This window comes from Salvelinus sp. IW2-2015, linkage group LG37 (assembly GCF_002910315.2).
Source record: "Salvelinus sp. IW2-2015 linkage group LG37, ASM291031v2, whole genome shotgun sequence".
NCBI lineage: Eukaryota > Metazoa > Chordata > Actinopteri > Salmoniformes > Salmonidae > Salvelinus > Salvelinus sp. IW2-2015.
The window spans coordinates 5,494,294-5,512,569 of NC_036876.1; the positions used below are offsets into that span (position 1 = coordinate 5,494,294).

The 18,276-nt window shown below is 44.5% G+C and overlaps 1 protein-coding gene across 1 annotated transcript in view; it reads left to right on the forward strand.

Moving 5' to 3' along the window:
- The window catches only part of LOC111960414 (rho guanine nucleotide exchange factor 15-like), a 17,341-nt gene extending 1,664 nt beyond the window's left edge, over nucleotides 1-15,677 (forward strand). Inside the window, exons 2-16 of the mRNA XM_023982405.1 lie at nucleotides 1,834-2,366; nucleotides 4,654-5,427; nucleotides 5,542-5,596; nucleotides 5,921-5,961; nucleotides 6,178-6,473; nucleotides 7,338-7,498; nucleotides 7,735-7,887; nucleotides 8,168-8,297; nucleotides 8,473-8,547; nucleotides 9,002-9,094; nucleotides 9,296-9,450; nucleotides 9,651-9,818; nucleotides 12,270-12,355; nucleotides 12,561-12,665; nucleotides 12,959-15,677. Coding sequence (XP_023838173.1) covers nucleotides 1,937-2,366; nucleotides 4,654-5,427; nucleotides 5,542-5,596; nucleotides 5,921-5,961; nucleotides 6,178-6,473; nucleotides 7,338-7,498; nucleotides 7,735-7,887; nucleotides 8,168-8,297; nucleotides 8,473-8,547; nucleotides 9,002-9,094; nucleotides 9,296-9,450; nucleotides 9,651-9,818; nucleotides 12,270-12,355; nucleotides 12,561-12,665; nucleotides 12,959-13,128 — 2,892 coding nt within the window. The 5' untranslated portion in view covers nucleotides 1,834-1,936 and the 3' untranslated portion in view covers nucleotides 13,129-15,677. The remainder of the gene's footprint in view (nucleotides 1-1,833; nucleotides 2,367-4,653; nucleotides 5,428-5,541; nucleotides 5,597-5,920; nucleotides 5,962-6,177; nucleotides 6,474-7,337; nucleotides 7,499-7,734; nucleotides 7,888-8,167; nucleotides 8,298-8,472; nucleotides 8,548-9,001; nucleotides 9,095-9,295; nucleotides 9,451-9,650; nucleotides 9,819-12,269; nucleotides 12,356-12,560; nucleotides 12,666-12,958) is intronic.
- Nucleotides 15,678-18,276: the final 2,599 nt, after the last annotated feature.

Genomic DNA, 18,276 nt, shown 5'->3' on the forward strand with positions numbered 1-18,276 from the left:
GAAAAGTGCATACTGCGTCACATATGTGCTGACGTGCACCAAGTCATTACTCTCTCTCACTCTGTTGTGGATGCATCATGGCTCCCGAGTGGAGCAGCGGTCTAAGACACTGCATYTCAGTGCTAGAAGCGTCACTACAGACACCCTGGTTCGAATCCAGGCTGTATCACGGCCGTGATTGGGAGTCCCATAGGGCGGCGCACAATTGGCCCAGCGTCGTCCGGGTTTGGCTGGTGTAGGCYGGCATTGTAAATAAGAAACTCACTTGCCTAGTTAAATCAAAAGTGAAATATGCATCTTGCTTGCTGTCACGCATATGGCGAGGGGCTGAAGCTCATTGGTTGAMCTCAAATTGCTAGGGGGCTGGCACACATGGAGGAACATGTAGAAAAACAGTTGCTTTCAAACTAGGGATATTGAGGTAAAACAGTAATTCTGCTCATAGATTATACATGTATGAACTACACATTGACACATCCAGCCCAAAGCGGGAGGTTTAGAAAATCCTTATTAGTCACCAAGTTCCAGATCATGATTTCGATGGGTGAATGGACTCCGGCATTAAGGAGATGTTATTGTTGAGTTGCCTATCGTTAAACCTACTTATGTAACCTCTGTTGTCAGAGAGTTGAAAACTGTACAATTTTTATAGTTCAAGGTGGCATACTTGTAAGATAAAACTGTGTTGAAATACTGTAACTCATATTTGCAGTTTAGGCTGTAGACAGAGTATTAGTATAGGAGGTGTGGTCATCAACTATTAATACCTAGGGGGGTATGTCACTCACTGAATTTGCTGGGTTGCTCTCTCTCTCTCTCTCTCTCTCGCACACGCCCCCCCCCCCCCCCCCCCCCCCCCCCGTAGGGATAATAATAATGTCTGGGCCAGTCCTGAAACTGATGAAATTGGGAACAACAAGTAGGCCTACAGGCCAGGGGATATCAAGTCAGTTGTACAACTGAATGCATTTAACCAAAATGTGTCTTCTGCATTTAACCCAACCCCTCTGRATTGGAGAGGTGCAGGGGCCTGTCTTAATTGAYATCATCAGCACCCAGGGAGCAGCTGTTCTTGGGGGTAACTGCCTTGCTCAAGGGCAGAACAGCAGATTGTTCCACCGTGCTGGCTCAGGGATTCAAACCAGCAACCRATCAGTACTGGCAGGGCASTCTTAACAGCKAGGCTACCTGCCGCCAAGGGAAGCAAGATATACGRATCCCTACAATCGTGACAATGTTGCCTCCTTTTGCATTTTATAATGCCAAGCTGTCCWATAGCTTTATCATCATTCCTCAGCWGCTTTCTYAGAGTGATAGTTATTGCTCAATCCTATGGGYGCGGTAGGTGTAGAATTTTCTGGAATTCAACCTGTTGTGAATGTGTCTCGGAAGGTGTGCCTCTTTCAAGTCCAAGTATTCATTCGTTTCTTTAACTTGAGGATCTTTTCTGCAGCTACAGAGAAATACTTATAAGAGGATTAACACATAATTGCAGAATGACGCTCTGTGTGTATGAAAAGTTGTATTGCTGTCATATTGAATTCATACAATGGTTGTCTTGCCGCACATCATATTTCTTGTTTCTAGTTTTGGATTATTATCTGTGTAATTGTTTGACATTTTTACCGCACCGTTAGAAGCTAGTAACACAARCATTTCGCTGCACCCGCTATAACATCTGATAAACTGTGACCAATAAACTTTGACCTGATTTGATATCGTACCTGAGAACAAAATAAAACAGTATAATGACACTAGTAATGAGAAACTCTGTCAGACTGCCATCATTCAGATTGGCTGTATTCAGACTTTCTCTCTCTCTTTCCTCTTCAGGTGATAATGACATGCCCAAACTGACCCCTTGACTTGACCTCTGATAGGTCAGGGCTCAGATTGGAATACCCCCAAAAATACAGACCAGTCCAAACCCCTCAACATGTCTTTCCCGGAACACTTCACGTCCCCCTTACCCCCCAGACCAGAAGCCAAACCCCGGCCCCCGATCTCTAGAAAACCCCCTTCCTCCAACGGAGCCCCCTCCACCCCCTCCCAGCTCGGAGAGATGGGCAGCACAGCCCACAATTCGGGGGGGAAAGTCAACAGCATTGTGAGTAAGTTCAGCCACCCAGAGACTAYACCAACCACCAGTGGAGATGCTACACTAACCACCAATCCAACTCTCCGTACCCGGGTGCCCAGGAGGGCCCCCACAGTCAAACCCAAACCGACCCGGCCCTCCGTCCAGCAGTCTGAGGGTCYAGACCAGGCTCCTCCACTGCCCATGAATAGGAGCCGGATCCTGCGGCAGGCCAAAAGAGAGACCCCTGGAGGAGAGGAGGGAAATGGCATCACAGTCAGTCGATCAGGTAGAGTCAGTCAGTATATCAATCAATGAATTAATCAATATTCATTTGTATGAGTCCTCTCACAAAAATATGTTATGGTAGGGACTGATAATTTGTTAGCATTACCAATGTAGCCTACATTTCTACAAGGCAAGCATTACGGAGAGAGAGCTACAAAATGAACTGTATTTTTTCCAAATGAGCTATCCCATGGGTGTTCATTAATCAAGCGTTGTCAAGCAACACAGTAACACATGACATAATCACTTTCAAAACATATCATCCGAAAGCATTAACAATATTCCCAGCCCAACCCCACAAGCTAGACCTGGGGTGGCAGGTTAACAAAACAACATGTTTGGAATTTGAAAGGATCAATCATTGACAGGTTTCATGTACCTCTACACATTTCTTTGTCAGTTTGAYGTTTACCATATGCAGCAAACGTCACCGTATGTCACCGTATGTCACATGCGAGTGCAGTATGTGCGGCATGTTCCTTTGAGAGCGGAATCTCTGCTCGTGTGTGTTGCCTAGTCCCTGAGGCCGTGAGGGTGACACCTGTTTTCACCTAACCTAGAGACAGACGGGTGTGGCTAGAACACGTGATCTAACTACCCTAACAGACAGAAGCACCCGTACACAGTAGGGAAACACAGCTCTGTATAGGTAATACAGGTCTACTGAAACAGACTGGCTGTACTCCAACACACTCTGGGACGAGACTGTCTCTTATACACATCTAGATGTGTATAAGAGACAGGTCTAAGACGGCACTGCTTAAAAGCCTCGAAGAGGGTCTCACTGTTTCTACTGTTGCAGAGGGAAAGAAAATAAGGAGCTGATAGCATTTCTGACTACAGAAAAGAACAAACAAACATCAAAATAGATTAACATTTTTGGCTGTTTCCTGTTAGTATTAAATGCTCATGAAGCTAAACAACTTGATAATACTTCCCTAAGTTTATCTGACAAAGCAGAACTGTGTATTATGAAAATAAGAATGTTGCAGATGTTAATTTGGCTAAGAAAACAAACCCACACACACACATCGGTTTTCTATCGTTGTGGGGACCAAATCATTTATTCCCATTCAAAATCCTATTTTCCCTAACCCTTAACCTTAACCCCAAACGCCTAAACCTAACCCTAACCCTAATTGTAACCCTAACTCTAAACCTAACGCCTAAAATATACTTTTTCCTTGTGGGTACCGGCGTCCCACTTTTCCTTGCTTTACTATCCTTGTGAGGACTTCTGGTCCCCTCAAAGATAGTTCACCAAAACACACACATTCCCAAGTAATAATATATGCCATTTAGCAGACACTGTTATCCAACACGACTTAGTCATGCACGCATACATACATTTTACCTATGGGTGGCCCTGGGAATCAAACCCACAACCCTGGAGGTGGAAGTACTATGCTCTACCAGCTGAGCCAGACAGGACCACGTGACATAATTTCACTAATCTCTTAAACTATGCTCTGACACGGTCATCAGACTGCTTCTACCACGTCAATCTTTACTGTTAAGGCACTGGAGACTTCCTTTATTCGCTCTCTTCTGTCATAATGCATTCCTTTTGTGAGGCCTAAGGTTTAAAGGAAAACTCCACCCAAAAACTATCTTTTGATATTTGTTTCATTAATCCATTGTTGATATAGTCCCAAAAATGTTTTGCTTGTCAGCACTCAAGTTTTCCAGATATGTAACTTTCAAAATACAGAAATCATCCCTGTATGATGCATTTTGTATCATATGATGCTGCATATGATGCAAAAGACATCATACGGGGATGATGTCTGTATTTTGAAATGTACATATCTTGAAAACGTGTGGGACTATGTCAACAATGGACTAATGAAACAAATATCAAAATAAAATGTTGGGGTGGTGTTTTCATTTGTTACCTTTCCATAGAGAACTGAGGTCAATCAGGACACAGAAAGAGAAACACACACACACGTGCACACGTGCACACATGCACACACACGTGAAAGTGATGTGCCCTGCTTTCATATAATTCAGATGTAGGAACATTCTAGGCAGGAAGCAACACATTCACAGTGATCAGTGAACGCCATAAAGGGTTTAAGTCTACCAAGGTTCAAGGGTCAACAGAGAAAGTGATCCTTAGTTCCTTTTAACAATAAAGCCAAACAAAACAAATCMAAATAATTATTCTGATGCTTTGCTAATTTCCCATTACTGCAAATATCCAAGCAAACACGTGGCAGTGGATGTAAAAAGTGATGTTAWGTTAATGCTATGTTAGTGATATGTGTCCCTCCTTCTCCCATCAGCACCTGGCGGAAAGGAGGAAGAGCGAAAGCTGATTGGAGGAGTGGAAGCAGAGGCGGAGCACAGTTCAGACACGCCCCTTAACCCATGCTTCGACTGGGAATGCAGCTGTGCTTGCCACATCCACATGCCCGGCATGAAGCTGGTATGGGTGCCCATCGATGAGGACGAGGAAGAAGATGAAAAGGAGGAGGAGATTAAGTTGGAGGCGGAAACGGAGGAGGAAGAGAGTGGAGGGGAGGGGACCTCCTTGGCTATAAAACACCCCCCCATCCCCCCTAAACAAACCCAAACTTTCCCAAGCCATTTTAAAGTTTCCGTAGAGGAGGARGAGTCTATATATGAAACTACTCTACTAATGGTGGATCCAACACCTAGAAAGATCTGTCAGGAACTGGACATTCCCCTTATCAAGGTTCAGAAACCTGTCCATTGGTCAAAACTGTCCTCCAGCAACTCGGAGGACAACACTTCGGTCCAGTCCGATTYGGACCCATCCCAAACCCAGACTACTGAGGATGCCCCCGTGGCTATTCCACCTCGGGTACCTCTCGCCCAGGACAAGTCCAAAACACCCGGCCACAACCTCATGCCCATTCCCAGGGGGGGTATCGCCTTGCCCCAGCCCACCGCGGAGGAGTGGCGCTCCCTGCGCCCCTCACCCCCCAATCCTTCCGCCAGTCCCATAGTWCTCCACCGGGCGGGCTACAGCGTCCCCCCACCTCAGCCCCCCAAGACAGGCATCTCCGTCCATTCCATCAAGCAAGCTATAAAAGGTCGCTATAAAAGTAAACAMGCAATAAACCTGTTTTCTGACATCTTTTATAGTGAGAGGTCATACAATAGAAAAAGGTACAGTATATTGTTCATGCTTTTGTKTCTCCCTCTAGAAGAAGAGGAGGATGGAAGTGCTGAAGGAGAGGAGGAGGACACAGAAGAAGACAGGTAAGCTGACTCGTCCCTGATGTTCTTCTATTTCTTCCTCTTATGTCTCTTCTGATGACCTCCATATTTCCTGTTGTACTCTCATCTCCCATGTCTTGTTTTGGCCCTGTTGAAAATCTTCCTTCCTTCCTGTAAGTGACCACAGATCAGAGAGGGTTGGATTGGTGTAGGTGATAGGGTTTCACTTATCCAATCACTTATCAGTGATTACCGGACGGAAGCATATTTGAAGTGTTAGAACCAGACCTATTTCTCACTCATTCATTGTCCAGCTCAGTCAGTTATATAACACCCTGCTCTTCTTCTTCCCGGTGCCCCTCTCAGGAGAGGATACTTTATTGGCTGGGAGTCCAGACAGCTGGATGGTATGGATACCTGACACCCCTGACACAACCAAAAAGCACCCAAAATATCAGTCACGCATGAATCMGGTTACAGAACTATAGGTGTAACATTAGACCAAAGGAACAGAGCATTCTTGGTCCATCATCATTGTTTGAGGGTCACCCATAGAGTAATACCACACATATTTAAACCTCATCCTTTTTAGAGTGTTTGACCTTTGCCCTTTGACCCCTCAGTGCCTCTGTACCAGACGTACCGTGCTACCGTCATCCACAAGGAGATCCGGCGCCAGACGGTRTGCCGCAACATCAGCAAGACCAGCGCTGACTACCACATGGACTGGACCGCACGCCGGGGTGGAGTGGGCATGGGGTCGGGCGGCTTGGGGGCGGTGGGCAATGGCAATGGGGCACCCAGTGCTACTATTCCGTTGCCCACCCCCGGCCAGAGCACCCTATGGCAGGACCTACCAGAAGTACGGAAAAGTGGGGTGCTGGAGACCCTCAGCCTGCAACAGTGCAAGTACCAGGAGGTGAGGGGGGGAGAATAGGAGTCGAGGGGGAAATAGGAGGGAGGGGGGATTGGGGGCGGGGGGGGGGGGGGGGGGTTAGGAGGTGATGGGGTTAGGAGGGGAATGGGAGAATAGGAAGGAGGGGGGAATAGGAGAGGAGGGGGAGAATAGGGAGGGGGGGGTGAGAATAGAGAAGCAAACTCAATTTAGGGCTCAGTTTTTCATGGTTAACGGCATGGCTGCCGGAACATGGGTGTTTTAACATAAACAGGCGTATCAACAGAAGTGGGTATATAAAAAGCAAACAACTMATTTGCCGCATTTGTTGCCACTCAAGGCAGTTTTGCGTGGCTGCAACTGTGAGAGCAATTTAGCTAAGCCTAACCCTAACCCTTTTCCTAACCTTAACCTCATTCTCCTAACCTGTTACATTAACCTGCTACTTGAATTATCCTAACCTGCTACGTTAGTTCTCRTAACCTGCTACGTAAAAACAAAGCATCAATCCTGAAAAAGCATCAGTATCACCACACAGGAACTGAACAATGAAAATGCGTTAAGAAACGAAAAACAACACAGCTCAATCAAAAMCATCTAACCAATCAGTTACACCATTTGCTGATGATCCACCCACTTATTTTGCCCTGCCCACTTTCAGACACATTCCACATATGCAGATACCCATACTCAGATACCCATACAGGTATCAAGTAAAGCGAATTATTGATATTTTAGTTGACTGAATTTCCCCTCAATGGACTGAATGTCTGCAGTTACCATCAATTGTAAATTCAGTACAGAAATGTGGCCATAGTAATCAGTCCATATTGTATGTCTTGGGATATTTCAGTGACAGGTTGATTGTACTTGTCTCTCTCCCCTCAGAGTATGTTTGAGGTGTTGACATCTGAAGCGTCGTACGTGCGTTCCCTACGCGTTCTCAATGAACACTTCCTGGAATCCCGGGAGCTGGAGGAGGTGCTGATCATCCGGGACAGGAAGACTCTCTTCTCCAATGTCCTGCGAGTCCTGGAGGTCAGCGAGAGGTGAGAGAGAGGGAGGAATGGAGGGATGGCTAGAGAGTGGTACTTGGCTAAAACAGTGGGGAGTCAGAGTAAGGAAGGAGTGATGACTTGACTCAGCAGCATGTGGAGGGTTTTGTTGTTGCCCAACTTTAATATGAATAACAATGTTCCTCCCTCACTGTTTCGTTGTGTTATTAAACCCCTTAATGGAAATCAACCATAAACTTTGACCTTTCTAACCCCCCCCCCCCCATTAGTTTTCTGATGGCCCTGGAGAAGCGTAAGGAAGAGAGTCTGGTGTTCTCCGACATCTGTGACATCATCCATTTCCATGCTCAGCACAACTTCCCTGTCTACATCGACTACATCCGCAACCAAATCTACCAGGATAAGACTTACACCTCCCTCATGTAAGACTGACTTCATTACTGGGTCTAACAGGTAGAGTTTCAAAATGTTGGTAATTTCACCCAAAATTCCCTGATTTTCCTGAAATCCCTGTTGGAGGATTCCCGGATTTTCTGCTTACTCCATCCTGATTCCAGGAATCTTCCAACTGGAATTTTTGGAAAACTTTGGAATTTTTGGAACGTTACCAGAATTCTGCAAACCTACTCAGAGGCCTCTTGGTCTGACAATTGATTCAACCAGAGGAGGAGGGGGTCCTGAATGATGTGTTTGTCCCCACAGGAAAACCAATGTKGACTTTGCCACGGTCATCACCCGTCTGCAGGAGTCTCCTCAGTGTCAGAGGCTGCCATTCATGTCCTTCCTGCTGCTGCCCTTCCAGCGAATCACACGCATCAAGATACTCATCGAGGTGAGGGGCATCATGGTAACTGTAGTTGTTGTGTGCCGCTGTGATGTGGACTACAAGGGAGTGTGATCGTGGGGAAAAGCGTTAAACCTTATGATTTTATACTTTTTTTGTTTGTCTTATTTTTTGTTTGTCTTGTATAACATGGCTTGCTGTTGTTGTTGCTGTTGTTTATCAGAACATCCTGAAGAGAACAAATGAAGGGACGAAAGAAGAGCAGACTGCCTCCAACGCCTTGGACTCTGTTTCTAAGGTAACCGCACCTTTCCTCTTTCCATCCATCCGTCTGCCCGTCCACAGACATTCTGACTGTTCCATTCTAAAGCAGTGTTCCACACCAGTCTGGAATATGGAACAATGACGTCAGTCCCCTGGTCTTTAGTGTGGGATTGATATCCTATTGTKTCACTGCAGACAATATGACCAAGTACAGGAGAGAGAGATAAAGACTGTCTGTCACTGGAGTACCAGCTAATGTTATTCAAGTAGAGGGGGGACCTCTTGAAAAAGAGATGAACTTGATACACTTGTGAAATAGAGGAACATGGATTTTCATGAAATGAGAGAAGGGTTATGTGGATTGTTCCACATGTCTGTGTGAAAGGAAAAGTGGAGGAGCTGCCAAGAGGTCTCTTGCATTCAGTCTCTTGTTCTTTTTCTCACACAATTTCTCTTTCTGTCTTCCTCTTTCTATCCCTCTCTCTCAGATCATAGAGGAGTGCAACACCCAGGTGGGAAAGATGAAACAGGTGGAAGAGCTGATCCACCTCTCCAAGACGCTGGAGTTTGACAAGCTCAAGGTAATCAATGAATCAGTCAGTCAGTTAATTCAACACCCAAATACACTAGAAACCTATCCTTTCCGCTTGATTCTTATACATTTCTCTATCTCTCTTTCTACCCCCCCTATCTCAATCTATCCCCCTTCTCCCTCTCTCTTTCTCCACCGCTCTCTCCATCTATCCTCCCCAACTCTCTCTCCCTCCCTCTCTCTCTATCAGGCCATCCCCATCATTTCCCAAACCCGTGTCTTGGAGAAGCGTGGGGAGTTACAGGAGATGGCCAAAGGAAACACCCTTTTCAACCTGGGTCACAAGTTCACCCCCGTCTACCTCTTCCTCTTCAACGACCTGCTCATCATCGCCACCAAGAAGGGGTGAGTCCCCCATATGGTGTTCATAAGGCTTTATGAAGCCTTTATAAACCTTCCTAAGGCCTTTATCCCTCACTAATGCTTCACAAATCATTTATAAGCAAATGTTGTGCTAGAGTAGAGGATGGCTCTACATTCATACATTCTAGGACTCGTCTTAGACTGCCTTCAATGTGTTTGGTTCCTCCTCTCATCCCTGTTAGTTCAGAGCGTTTCGTGGTGTTGGACCACGCCCACCGCACCCTGGTCCAGGTTGAGCCAATAGGAGACGACCAGGTCTCCAACCCTAGCTATGAACACTGCTTCTGTCTGACTCTACTGGAGAACCACCAGGGACGCATGATGGAGAGACTGATGAAGGCCCCTTCACAGTGAGCAGTACACACAGTGTGTGTGTGGTGGTGTGTGTGTGTGTGTGTGTGTGTGTGTGTTGTGTGTGTGTGTGTGTGTGTGGTGTGTGTGGGTGTGTGTGTGTGTGTGTGTGTGTGTGTGTGTGTGTGTGTGTTGTGTGTGAGAGAGAGAAATAAATCCATGTGTACGTGTTATAGTGCGTATGTTACACATAATACCCCATACTGAGGAGAAACAGTACAGAAAGGCAGAGAGAGGTTACGTAGAGATGTTGAAGAGAGGCAGAAAGCGACAGAAAGAAGAGGTAGAAAGCGCGAGAGGAAATGAAAGAGCATATGTCAGTCAGGTATACCATGGCAGCAGGTAGCCTAGCGGTTAGAGCATTGGGCCAGTAACTGAAAAGTCACTGGATCGAATACCCGAGCAACAAGGTGAAAGTCTTTCGATGTGGCATTTAACCCTAATTTGCTCCGGAGGCATCGTACTACTATGGCTACCCTGTAAAACAAATTTTTCTTGAACCTATCTGGTGTATGTGACAATAAAAAACAACATACAGTGGAGGAAGAACAACTATTGATAACGAACTGCCGATTTTGCAGGTTTTCTACTTACAAAGCATGTAGAGGTCTGTAATTTTTTTATCATAGGTACACCTTCAACTGTGAGAGACGGAACTATAAACAAATCCAGAAAATCACTTGTATGATTTTTAAGTAATTCAATTTGCATTTTATTGCATGACTAAAGTATTTGATACATCAGAAAAGCAGAACTTAATATTTGGTACAAACTTTGTTTGCAATTACAGAGATCATACGTTTCCTGTAAGTTCTTGACCAGGTTTGCACACACTGCAGCAGGGTTTGGCCCACTCCTCCATACAGACTTCTCTAGATCCTTCAGGTTTTCGGGCTGTCGCTGGGCAATCGGACTTTCAGCTCCCTCCAAAGATTTTTATTGGTTTCAGGTCTGAGAGACTGGCTAGGCCACTCCAGGACCTTGAGATGCTTCTTACGGAGCCACTCCTTAGTTGCCCTGGCTGTGTGTTTCGGGTCGTGTCATGCTGGAAGACCCAGCCACGACCCATTTCAATACTCTTACTGAGGGAAGGAGGTTGTTGGCAAGATCTCGCGATACATGGCCCCATCATCCTCCCTCAATACGGTGCAGTCTCCTGTCCCCTTTGCAGAAAAGCGTCCCCAAAGAATGATATGTTTCCACCTCCATGCTTCACGGTTGGGATGGTGTTCTTGGGGTTGTACTCCTCCTTCTTCTTCCCAAACCACGGCGAGTGGAGTTTAGACCAAAAAAGCTCTATTTTTGTCTCATCAGACCACATGACCTTCTCCCAATCCTCCTCTGGATCATCCAGATGGTCTTTGGCAAACTTCAGACGGGCCTGGACATGCGCTGGCTTGAGCAGGGGGACCTTGCGTGCGCTGCAGGATTTTAATCCATGACGGCGTAATGTGTTACTAATGGTTTTTTGAGAGACTGTGGTGCCAGCTCTCTTCAGGTCATTGACCAGGTCCTGCCATGTAGTCTCTGGGCTGATCCCACCTTCCTCATGATCATTGATGCCCACGAGGTGAGATTTTCATGGAGCCGAGGGTGATTGACCGTCATCTTGAACTTCTTCATTTTCTAATAATTGCGCCAACAGTTGTTGCCTTCTCACCAAGCTGCTTGCCTATTGTCCTGTAGCCCATCCCAGCCTTGTGCAGGTCTACAATTTTATCCCTGATGTCCTTACACAGCTCTCTGGTCTTGGCCATTGTGGAGAGGTTGGAGTCTGTTTGGTTGAGTGTGTGGACAGGTGTCTTTTATATACAGGTAACGAGTTCAAACAGGTGCAGTTAATACAGGTAATGAGTGGAGAACAGGAGGACTTCTTAAAGAAACTAACAGGTCTGTGAGAGCCGGAATTCTTACTGGTTGGTAGTGATCAAATACTTATGTCATGCATATAAATGCAAATGAATTACTTAAAAATCATACAATGTGATTTTCTGGATTTTTATTTTAGATTCCATCTCTCACAGTTGAAGTGTGATAAAAATTACAGAACTCTACATGCTTTGTAAGTAGAAAATCGGGAAAATCGCAGTGTATCAAATACTTGTTCCTCCCACTGTATATATCATCAGGTTGGTGGCTAAAATTGTCTTCATTATGTAACACACTGCCAACAGATAATGATTAGCCTACAGTAGTCATCACAGGAAGCATTTGCAGCCATAATGCTCACAAACACAAAGTCCAATTGACATACTCCAGTTACACCACAATAAACCTGAGGTACGGGCAGACTAGGAGAACCGGTACAGTATTTTCCCTCAGTCATAAGTACACCTATTTTTGTTTACAGATGTGGTATTTGTGTGTGTGTGTCTATGGTCTGTTTCACATGTCYATTCTCTCTCCTTCTCTCTTCTTGCCTTTCTTTTCCCCTCATCCATTCATCTCAGGTCTGACCTGCACCGGTGGATAGCAGCGTTCCCTGACCCCATGAAACCTGATGGGGACAAGGAGGAGGTTGTCTATGAGGACTGGGGTGAGCGACTAGTTTAGCTTGATGACACACACCCTATAATTAGCTGCAGTAAGTCCACTTGTAGTGACTGGGCTCGTTGCCAAATTCAACCATCAACACTGACATCTATCCTCAGTTTACCTTACATGGACACACTTTGTGCTATTTGCACTTGTGGTTTATAATTGTTTGGTTTGTTGATATTTAGTCTTGTCTCTGTCCTCAGACTGTCCTCAGGTGCAGTGTGTGGAGCAGTATGTTGCTCAGCAGGCTGATGAGCTCAACCTAGAAGCCACTGAGATCATCAACGTGGTGCGCAAGACCAACGAGGGTAAGACCCGGCAGGAAACTAATGTCCCGACCCGTGGTTAGTCCCGGTACTGGGTAGCGCTTTATTTTACAAATCAGAAAAAAATCATGTTTTACTTGATAAAATGATAACACAGTAATACATTAAACWCTCATCTTTCCCCCAACCCCCCTCTTTGTACGTCTTTATCCCGACAATTSTAATTCAACCCTGTACCTATTAGCAGTTTATTGATTTGTGATGTTGGTTATTTTGCATGATTTATATGTAAACATCCTATCTCCCTCTTCCTCCCCTTCCTCCCCTCCCTCTAGGTTGGTACGAGGGGATCCGTCTCTCCAACGGACAGAAGGGTTGGTTTCCTGTGGAGAACGCTGTAGAGATCACCAACGAGCATGTGCGGCGGCGGAACCTTCGAGAACGCTATCGGGTCATTCAGGCCGCCAGCATCGTCACCAACACCAAGGCCAAGACTACYCCGTAATGTTGATGGAACATCAGGAGAACATTGACAGAGACTCCGCAGAATGTCAGTCGAACGTTTACATAACGTCACTAGAACGTTGCTGGAACATTAAACTGGATAGGGGAGAGTGAACCAGTGCTTGCCATGCATGCTCCCCTGAAGAACTCTTAGCTGGAGACATAAGGAGCTTTTGGAGGAGCTCTATCTTATCAAATTGTTTGATTGGCATGTTTTGTTTTGTTCAAATTATTAATTTGTGAAGTTATGGGATAGTGTTTTTTTACGGAACTTTTAAGAACCAGGAAATGATATGTAGTTTGCCTAATGTTGAGAGAGCGAGAGAGAGAGCGAGAGCGAGAGAGTGTGTGTGCGTGTGATAGTGTGTGTGTATGAACCTGCACCTAACCCCACACTGCCAAAGGAAAGCCCCCATTGAAAAGTGCCCCTGCGACAATATGTGAGTCAGGTATACCATGGCAGCAGGTAGCCTAGTGGTTAGAGCGTTGGGACAGCAACCGAAAAGTCACTGGATCAATACCTGAGCCAAAGTCTTTCAATGTGCCCTTGAGCGTGCCATTTAACCCTAATTTGCTCCGGGAGCATCGTACTACTATGGCTAACCCTGTAAAACACATTTCACTGAACCTATCTGGTGTATGTGACAATACAAAACAACATATATCATCAGGTTGGTGGCTAAAATTGTCTTCATTATGTAACACACTGCCAACAGACAATAATTAGCCTACAGTAGTCATCACAGGAATGCATTGACAGCCTATAATACTCACAAACACACAGTTAGTCACATACTCCAGTTAACACCAACATACCTGAGGTACGGGCAGACTAGGAGAACCGGCACAGTATTTTCCCTCAGAAATAAGTACACCTATTTTTTACAGATGTGGTATTTGTTTGTGTGTGTGTGTGCATGTCCTACTGTTGCGGTTTCTTAATCACTACAGGGTTGAATACATTTGACCGTCATTTTTGGACACAAAAAAGTAACAACTAAGTCATGTACATAATGTTGTAAACCACAAAACCTTGTCTGTGATTATTTTACTGSTAGAGTCGCAATATTGGTAACATAGAGCTGAAACATCTAGTTGAGTCCTACTCTAGTATTATGATACCATATGTGTATTAATTCTACAGCAGGCTTCATAGGTGTAAACTCTGTGGTAATTGCTCCACCTGATAGATTTGCTTAATTAAAAAAACAATTTTTTTAGTTAAGCAGGCATAAATGGAACTCAATTCCCCTTTTATGTATTTTTTCTCTCTATGCGTATTCTGACCGTGAACTTAAGCATGAGAATAGCATGATATTCACCTGCTACTTGTTTGGGGTAGACATCAACGAAATGAAGGTGTGGCGGAGGTATGTTTACAGATACGCAGTATTCTGACTTAGACTTAATTCCACCACCTTTACGTGCAAGGAAAGGTCGAGCAAACCTTTCGGTTCCAAGTGGGAAAAGCATCTACTTCATTTTTCTGATAGAAATAACAGCATTCATTTTTCTGATAGAAATAACAGCATTCTCCATGCACATGACGTATTGTGGCCCCTTTTCCGCAGTGAAGTAGGTTATAAAGAGCTGTGCCATTATTCAGAATGTTAATTGTATGCCCTCATAATGTGTGTGGATGAAATGGAGACCCAAGCTATAGGCTTCTGTACGGCAAACTTGTGAATGTTTTAGTTATATGCCAGAGCTTTTCTCCATTTTRTTTTCCAAATTGTAYCMTGTTAAATATTAGCCACTATCGGGAGACACCCGTCAGTACATCCATATACATCTGTCACTTTAGTGTTAGTTTCCTTCTATTTGTAACCTATTGATTCGTTCCATTCCATTTACCATTCATTCCTCGGTTATGTCCATGTAGTTGTTCCTGAGGGTTGCTRGCATTAGTGGATCATATAGACCCTTTTCCCCCCCGGATGCACGCGACTCTTGGCGGCAGTAAGAAAGCCATCACCATCTGCGCCCATTCATCATAGCCTAGATTTAAGGTTGWATTACTTCTAAACAAAATATAAGTTCTCATATGCTTACAATGATGTTTTGATTCTTGCTTGAACAGTAGCTAGGATTATATTTGGGTTGTGAGCTTTGCAAAATAACTATTTTGGATGCAGCGGTTGTTAGCTAGAATGCTAAYGCTCATTGTTATAGGCTGTTGCAAAAATATAGCCAAAGAACCATTTTACTGGTTGAAGTTGGCCCAGCAACCTTTTTGTTACTGGCCCAACTCTCCTACCCGCCAGGCTACCTGCCKCCCCATTAAACATATTCAKTGTGTGCAAGGTAGACACACACCTGTAGAGCACATTACGCTCCTGCATTAGGTAAATCTGAATAACAACTACCAGGGTGCAAATTGCAGGGGCCCAGCTCCCCTGAATGAGACATTAGCTCCCCTAAATGCAAGTCAAACTTGGGGAGGTCTCTAAATAATGCTAATTTCACCATTCTTCTGTTTGTTTAAAATGTAGTGCTAAATATGTTTTACAGTGCTAAATATAACAAATTAAAGCTTCCATATGAAACAAACATCCCCACCTCTGTCATGGTTTAAAACATTTATTTCTGTTTTTATTTTATTCATAGGGGAGAATGCACATTAATATTACAATAATGTAACATCCATATAAAATATGCCAGGGTTAGCCAAAAGCTAATTGGCACCCGTAGTCCCAGGGCAGGTAAGGACAATTACACAGCCACACTACAAATACTCACACAAAAAAAYACTAAATACAAATACATTACATCCAATAACATATCATTCTAACAACAACAACAATATCATCAACTGTYGTCTTACATATGAGGAGCCACAGATAACTCAGGTGTACAGGTTTGGATAGATTTGAGCCATGTTTTCAATTTCAGTTTAAAAGTGCAATAATCAGTGCAGTTTCTCAGGTCCATGGTCATTGTATTCAAGTATATTATAGCTCTAACAGAGAAGGTCGATTGACTGAGTTTACGGTGTCGGAAAGGGACAACGCAGTCACCTCTAGTTACTGCGCTTGTTATCCTGGAGGTGTTTTCCTTGAGCATGATATGCCGGCATAGAGGTGGAGGGGCAAGACCATGCAGGATCTGAAAGACAAGGCTTGCATCTACATTCTGCTTAAAGCTATCCAGACTAAATCAATTATGTTTGTGAATGACGTGACAATGGTGGTAACTGTTCGGTTTGTTACCAAAAATCTAAAGTGTTTGTTTGTGGAGTGATTCAACTGGTTTCAGAATGGAAGCTCCTGCTTGTGACCAGCATGTGAGGCAATATCTCAGATCATAGCATGCATATATAAACTCAGCAAAAAAAGAAACGTCCTCTCACTGTCAACTGCGTTTATTTTCAGCAAACTTAACGTGTAAATATTTGTATGAACATAACAAGATTCAACAACTGAGACATAAACTGAACAAGTTCCACAGACATGCGACTAACAGAAATGAAATAATGTGTGACAAGTGTCACGTCTGGAGGAAACCTGGCACCATCCCTACGGTGAAGCATGGTGGTGGCAGCATTATGCTGTGGGGATGTTTTTCAGTGGCATGGACTGGGAGACTAGTCAGGATTGAGAGAAAGAGGAACGGAGCAAAGTACAGAGATCCTCGATGAAAACCTGCTCCAGAGCACTCAGGACCTCAGACTGGGGCAAAGGTTAACCTTCCAACAAGACAATGACCCTAAGCACAGAGCCAAGACAACGCAAGAGTGGCTTCGGGACAAGTCTCTGAATGTCCTTGAGTGGCCCAGCCAGAGCCCGGACTTGAACCCAATCGAACATCTCTGGAGAGACCTGAAAATAGTTGTGCAGCGACGATCCCCATCCAACCTGACAGAGCTTGAGAGGATCTGCAGAGAAGAATGGGAGAAAGTCCCCAAATACAGGTGTGCCAAGCTTGTAGCTTGTAGGGGAATGGTCCAAAAAACAAAACTGACAGTTAATTTGGATATTCTGCACAGTCCATCTGTAAATGCTCTCCAGATAGGTGATAGTATGACTATGTTGATAAGCAACTGCTTGCTAAAGTTACGGTTAGGTTTACAATAAGGGTTAGGGTCAAATCAGAGGCCAAAATCGTCAAAACGAACGTTAAAAAGGGATGAGAGTTTAAAAGACAAACATACAGCCCTACTATTTTCAAGGCACCCCCAAAAGTCAATGTGTCATTTGAATCCTGGCTGTGTAAAAGCACTGTCAAATTTGACCCAGGCTGGTATGTAGCAAATCGCTAAAGGTCAAAGCTTAGCAGAGGGTACAAGAGCTAAGTACTGTAGGTACCTGAGAGGATAAAGTCTAAAGAGGATCCTTGGGATGTCCCAACTCTGACGTCACCCCATTGAAGTTGAAATGTTAAATGATTAAGACTAAGGTTAGAGTTAGGTATGGGGTATGCTTAAGGTTTAGGGTAAGGACGTCCCAAGGATCCCTGATTGCACTAACCCACCTGAGAGGGGTGGTGGTGCCCCTGTCCTGTCCTCACCTGGCTGTTGATGGAGTCTCCAGGGGTACTGGGCCAACCCCATGGCTGCCATGTACAGGGGCAGGAAGGAGGGATGGTGGAGGGTCCGKTTGGAGAATGGAGGAAGGACCACCTGCCTTGGGCTCTGTTGTTGGAGGAAAGACAACACAGCTATTGGAATAAGCCATAAAAGGTATAGGCTGAATATCTCAAACTAGTCAAGATGATTGTAATATTTCTGTGTCTTCTCCATCTACTCTGTTGTTGCTCATTGTAGGCGACTACTTGGCAATTCAATTATAGTGTGATTTTCAGTCTACTAAATTGTTACTTGTGTATCAGTAGGGTTTAATGCTTGAAAACTCACATTGACCTTAGAAGAACTTCCATGTTGTTTCTCATATCACTGCAAATACTTTTATCTTTCACTACAACAACATTTGCAAGGACAAGCACAAAACAGTGCACAATGAAAATAGGCTACCAAAACTGTCATTACAATCATGTAAGTTTCATAAGCTTCACCTATTCCTAATTAATTACCAATATGTTTTCAAGGTACTGAAACATTTTGGAACAAGTTTTGTTGTTGATTGATCCACAGGGTGTCACAGCCAATTGATGAGCATTGGCGTTTGGTAAATGGCCAAGGCGCCACCTGCTG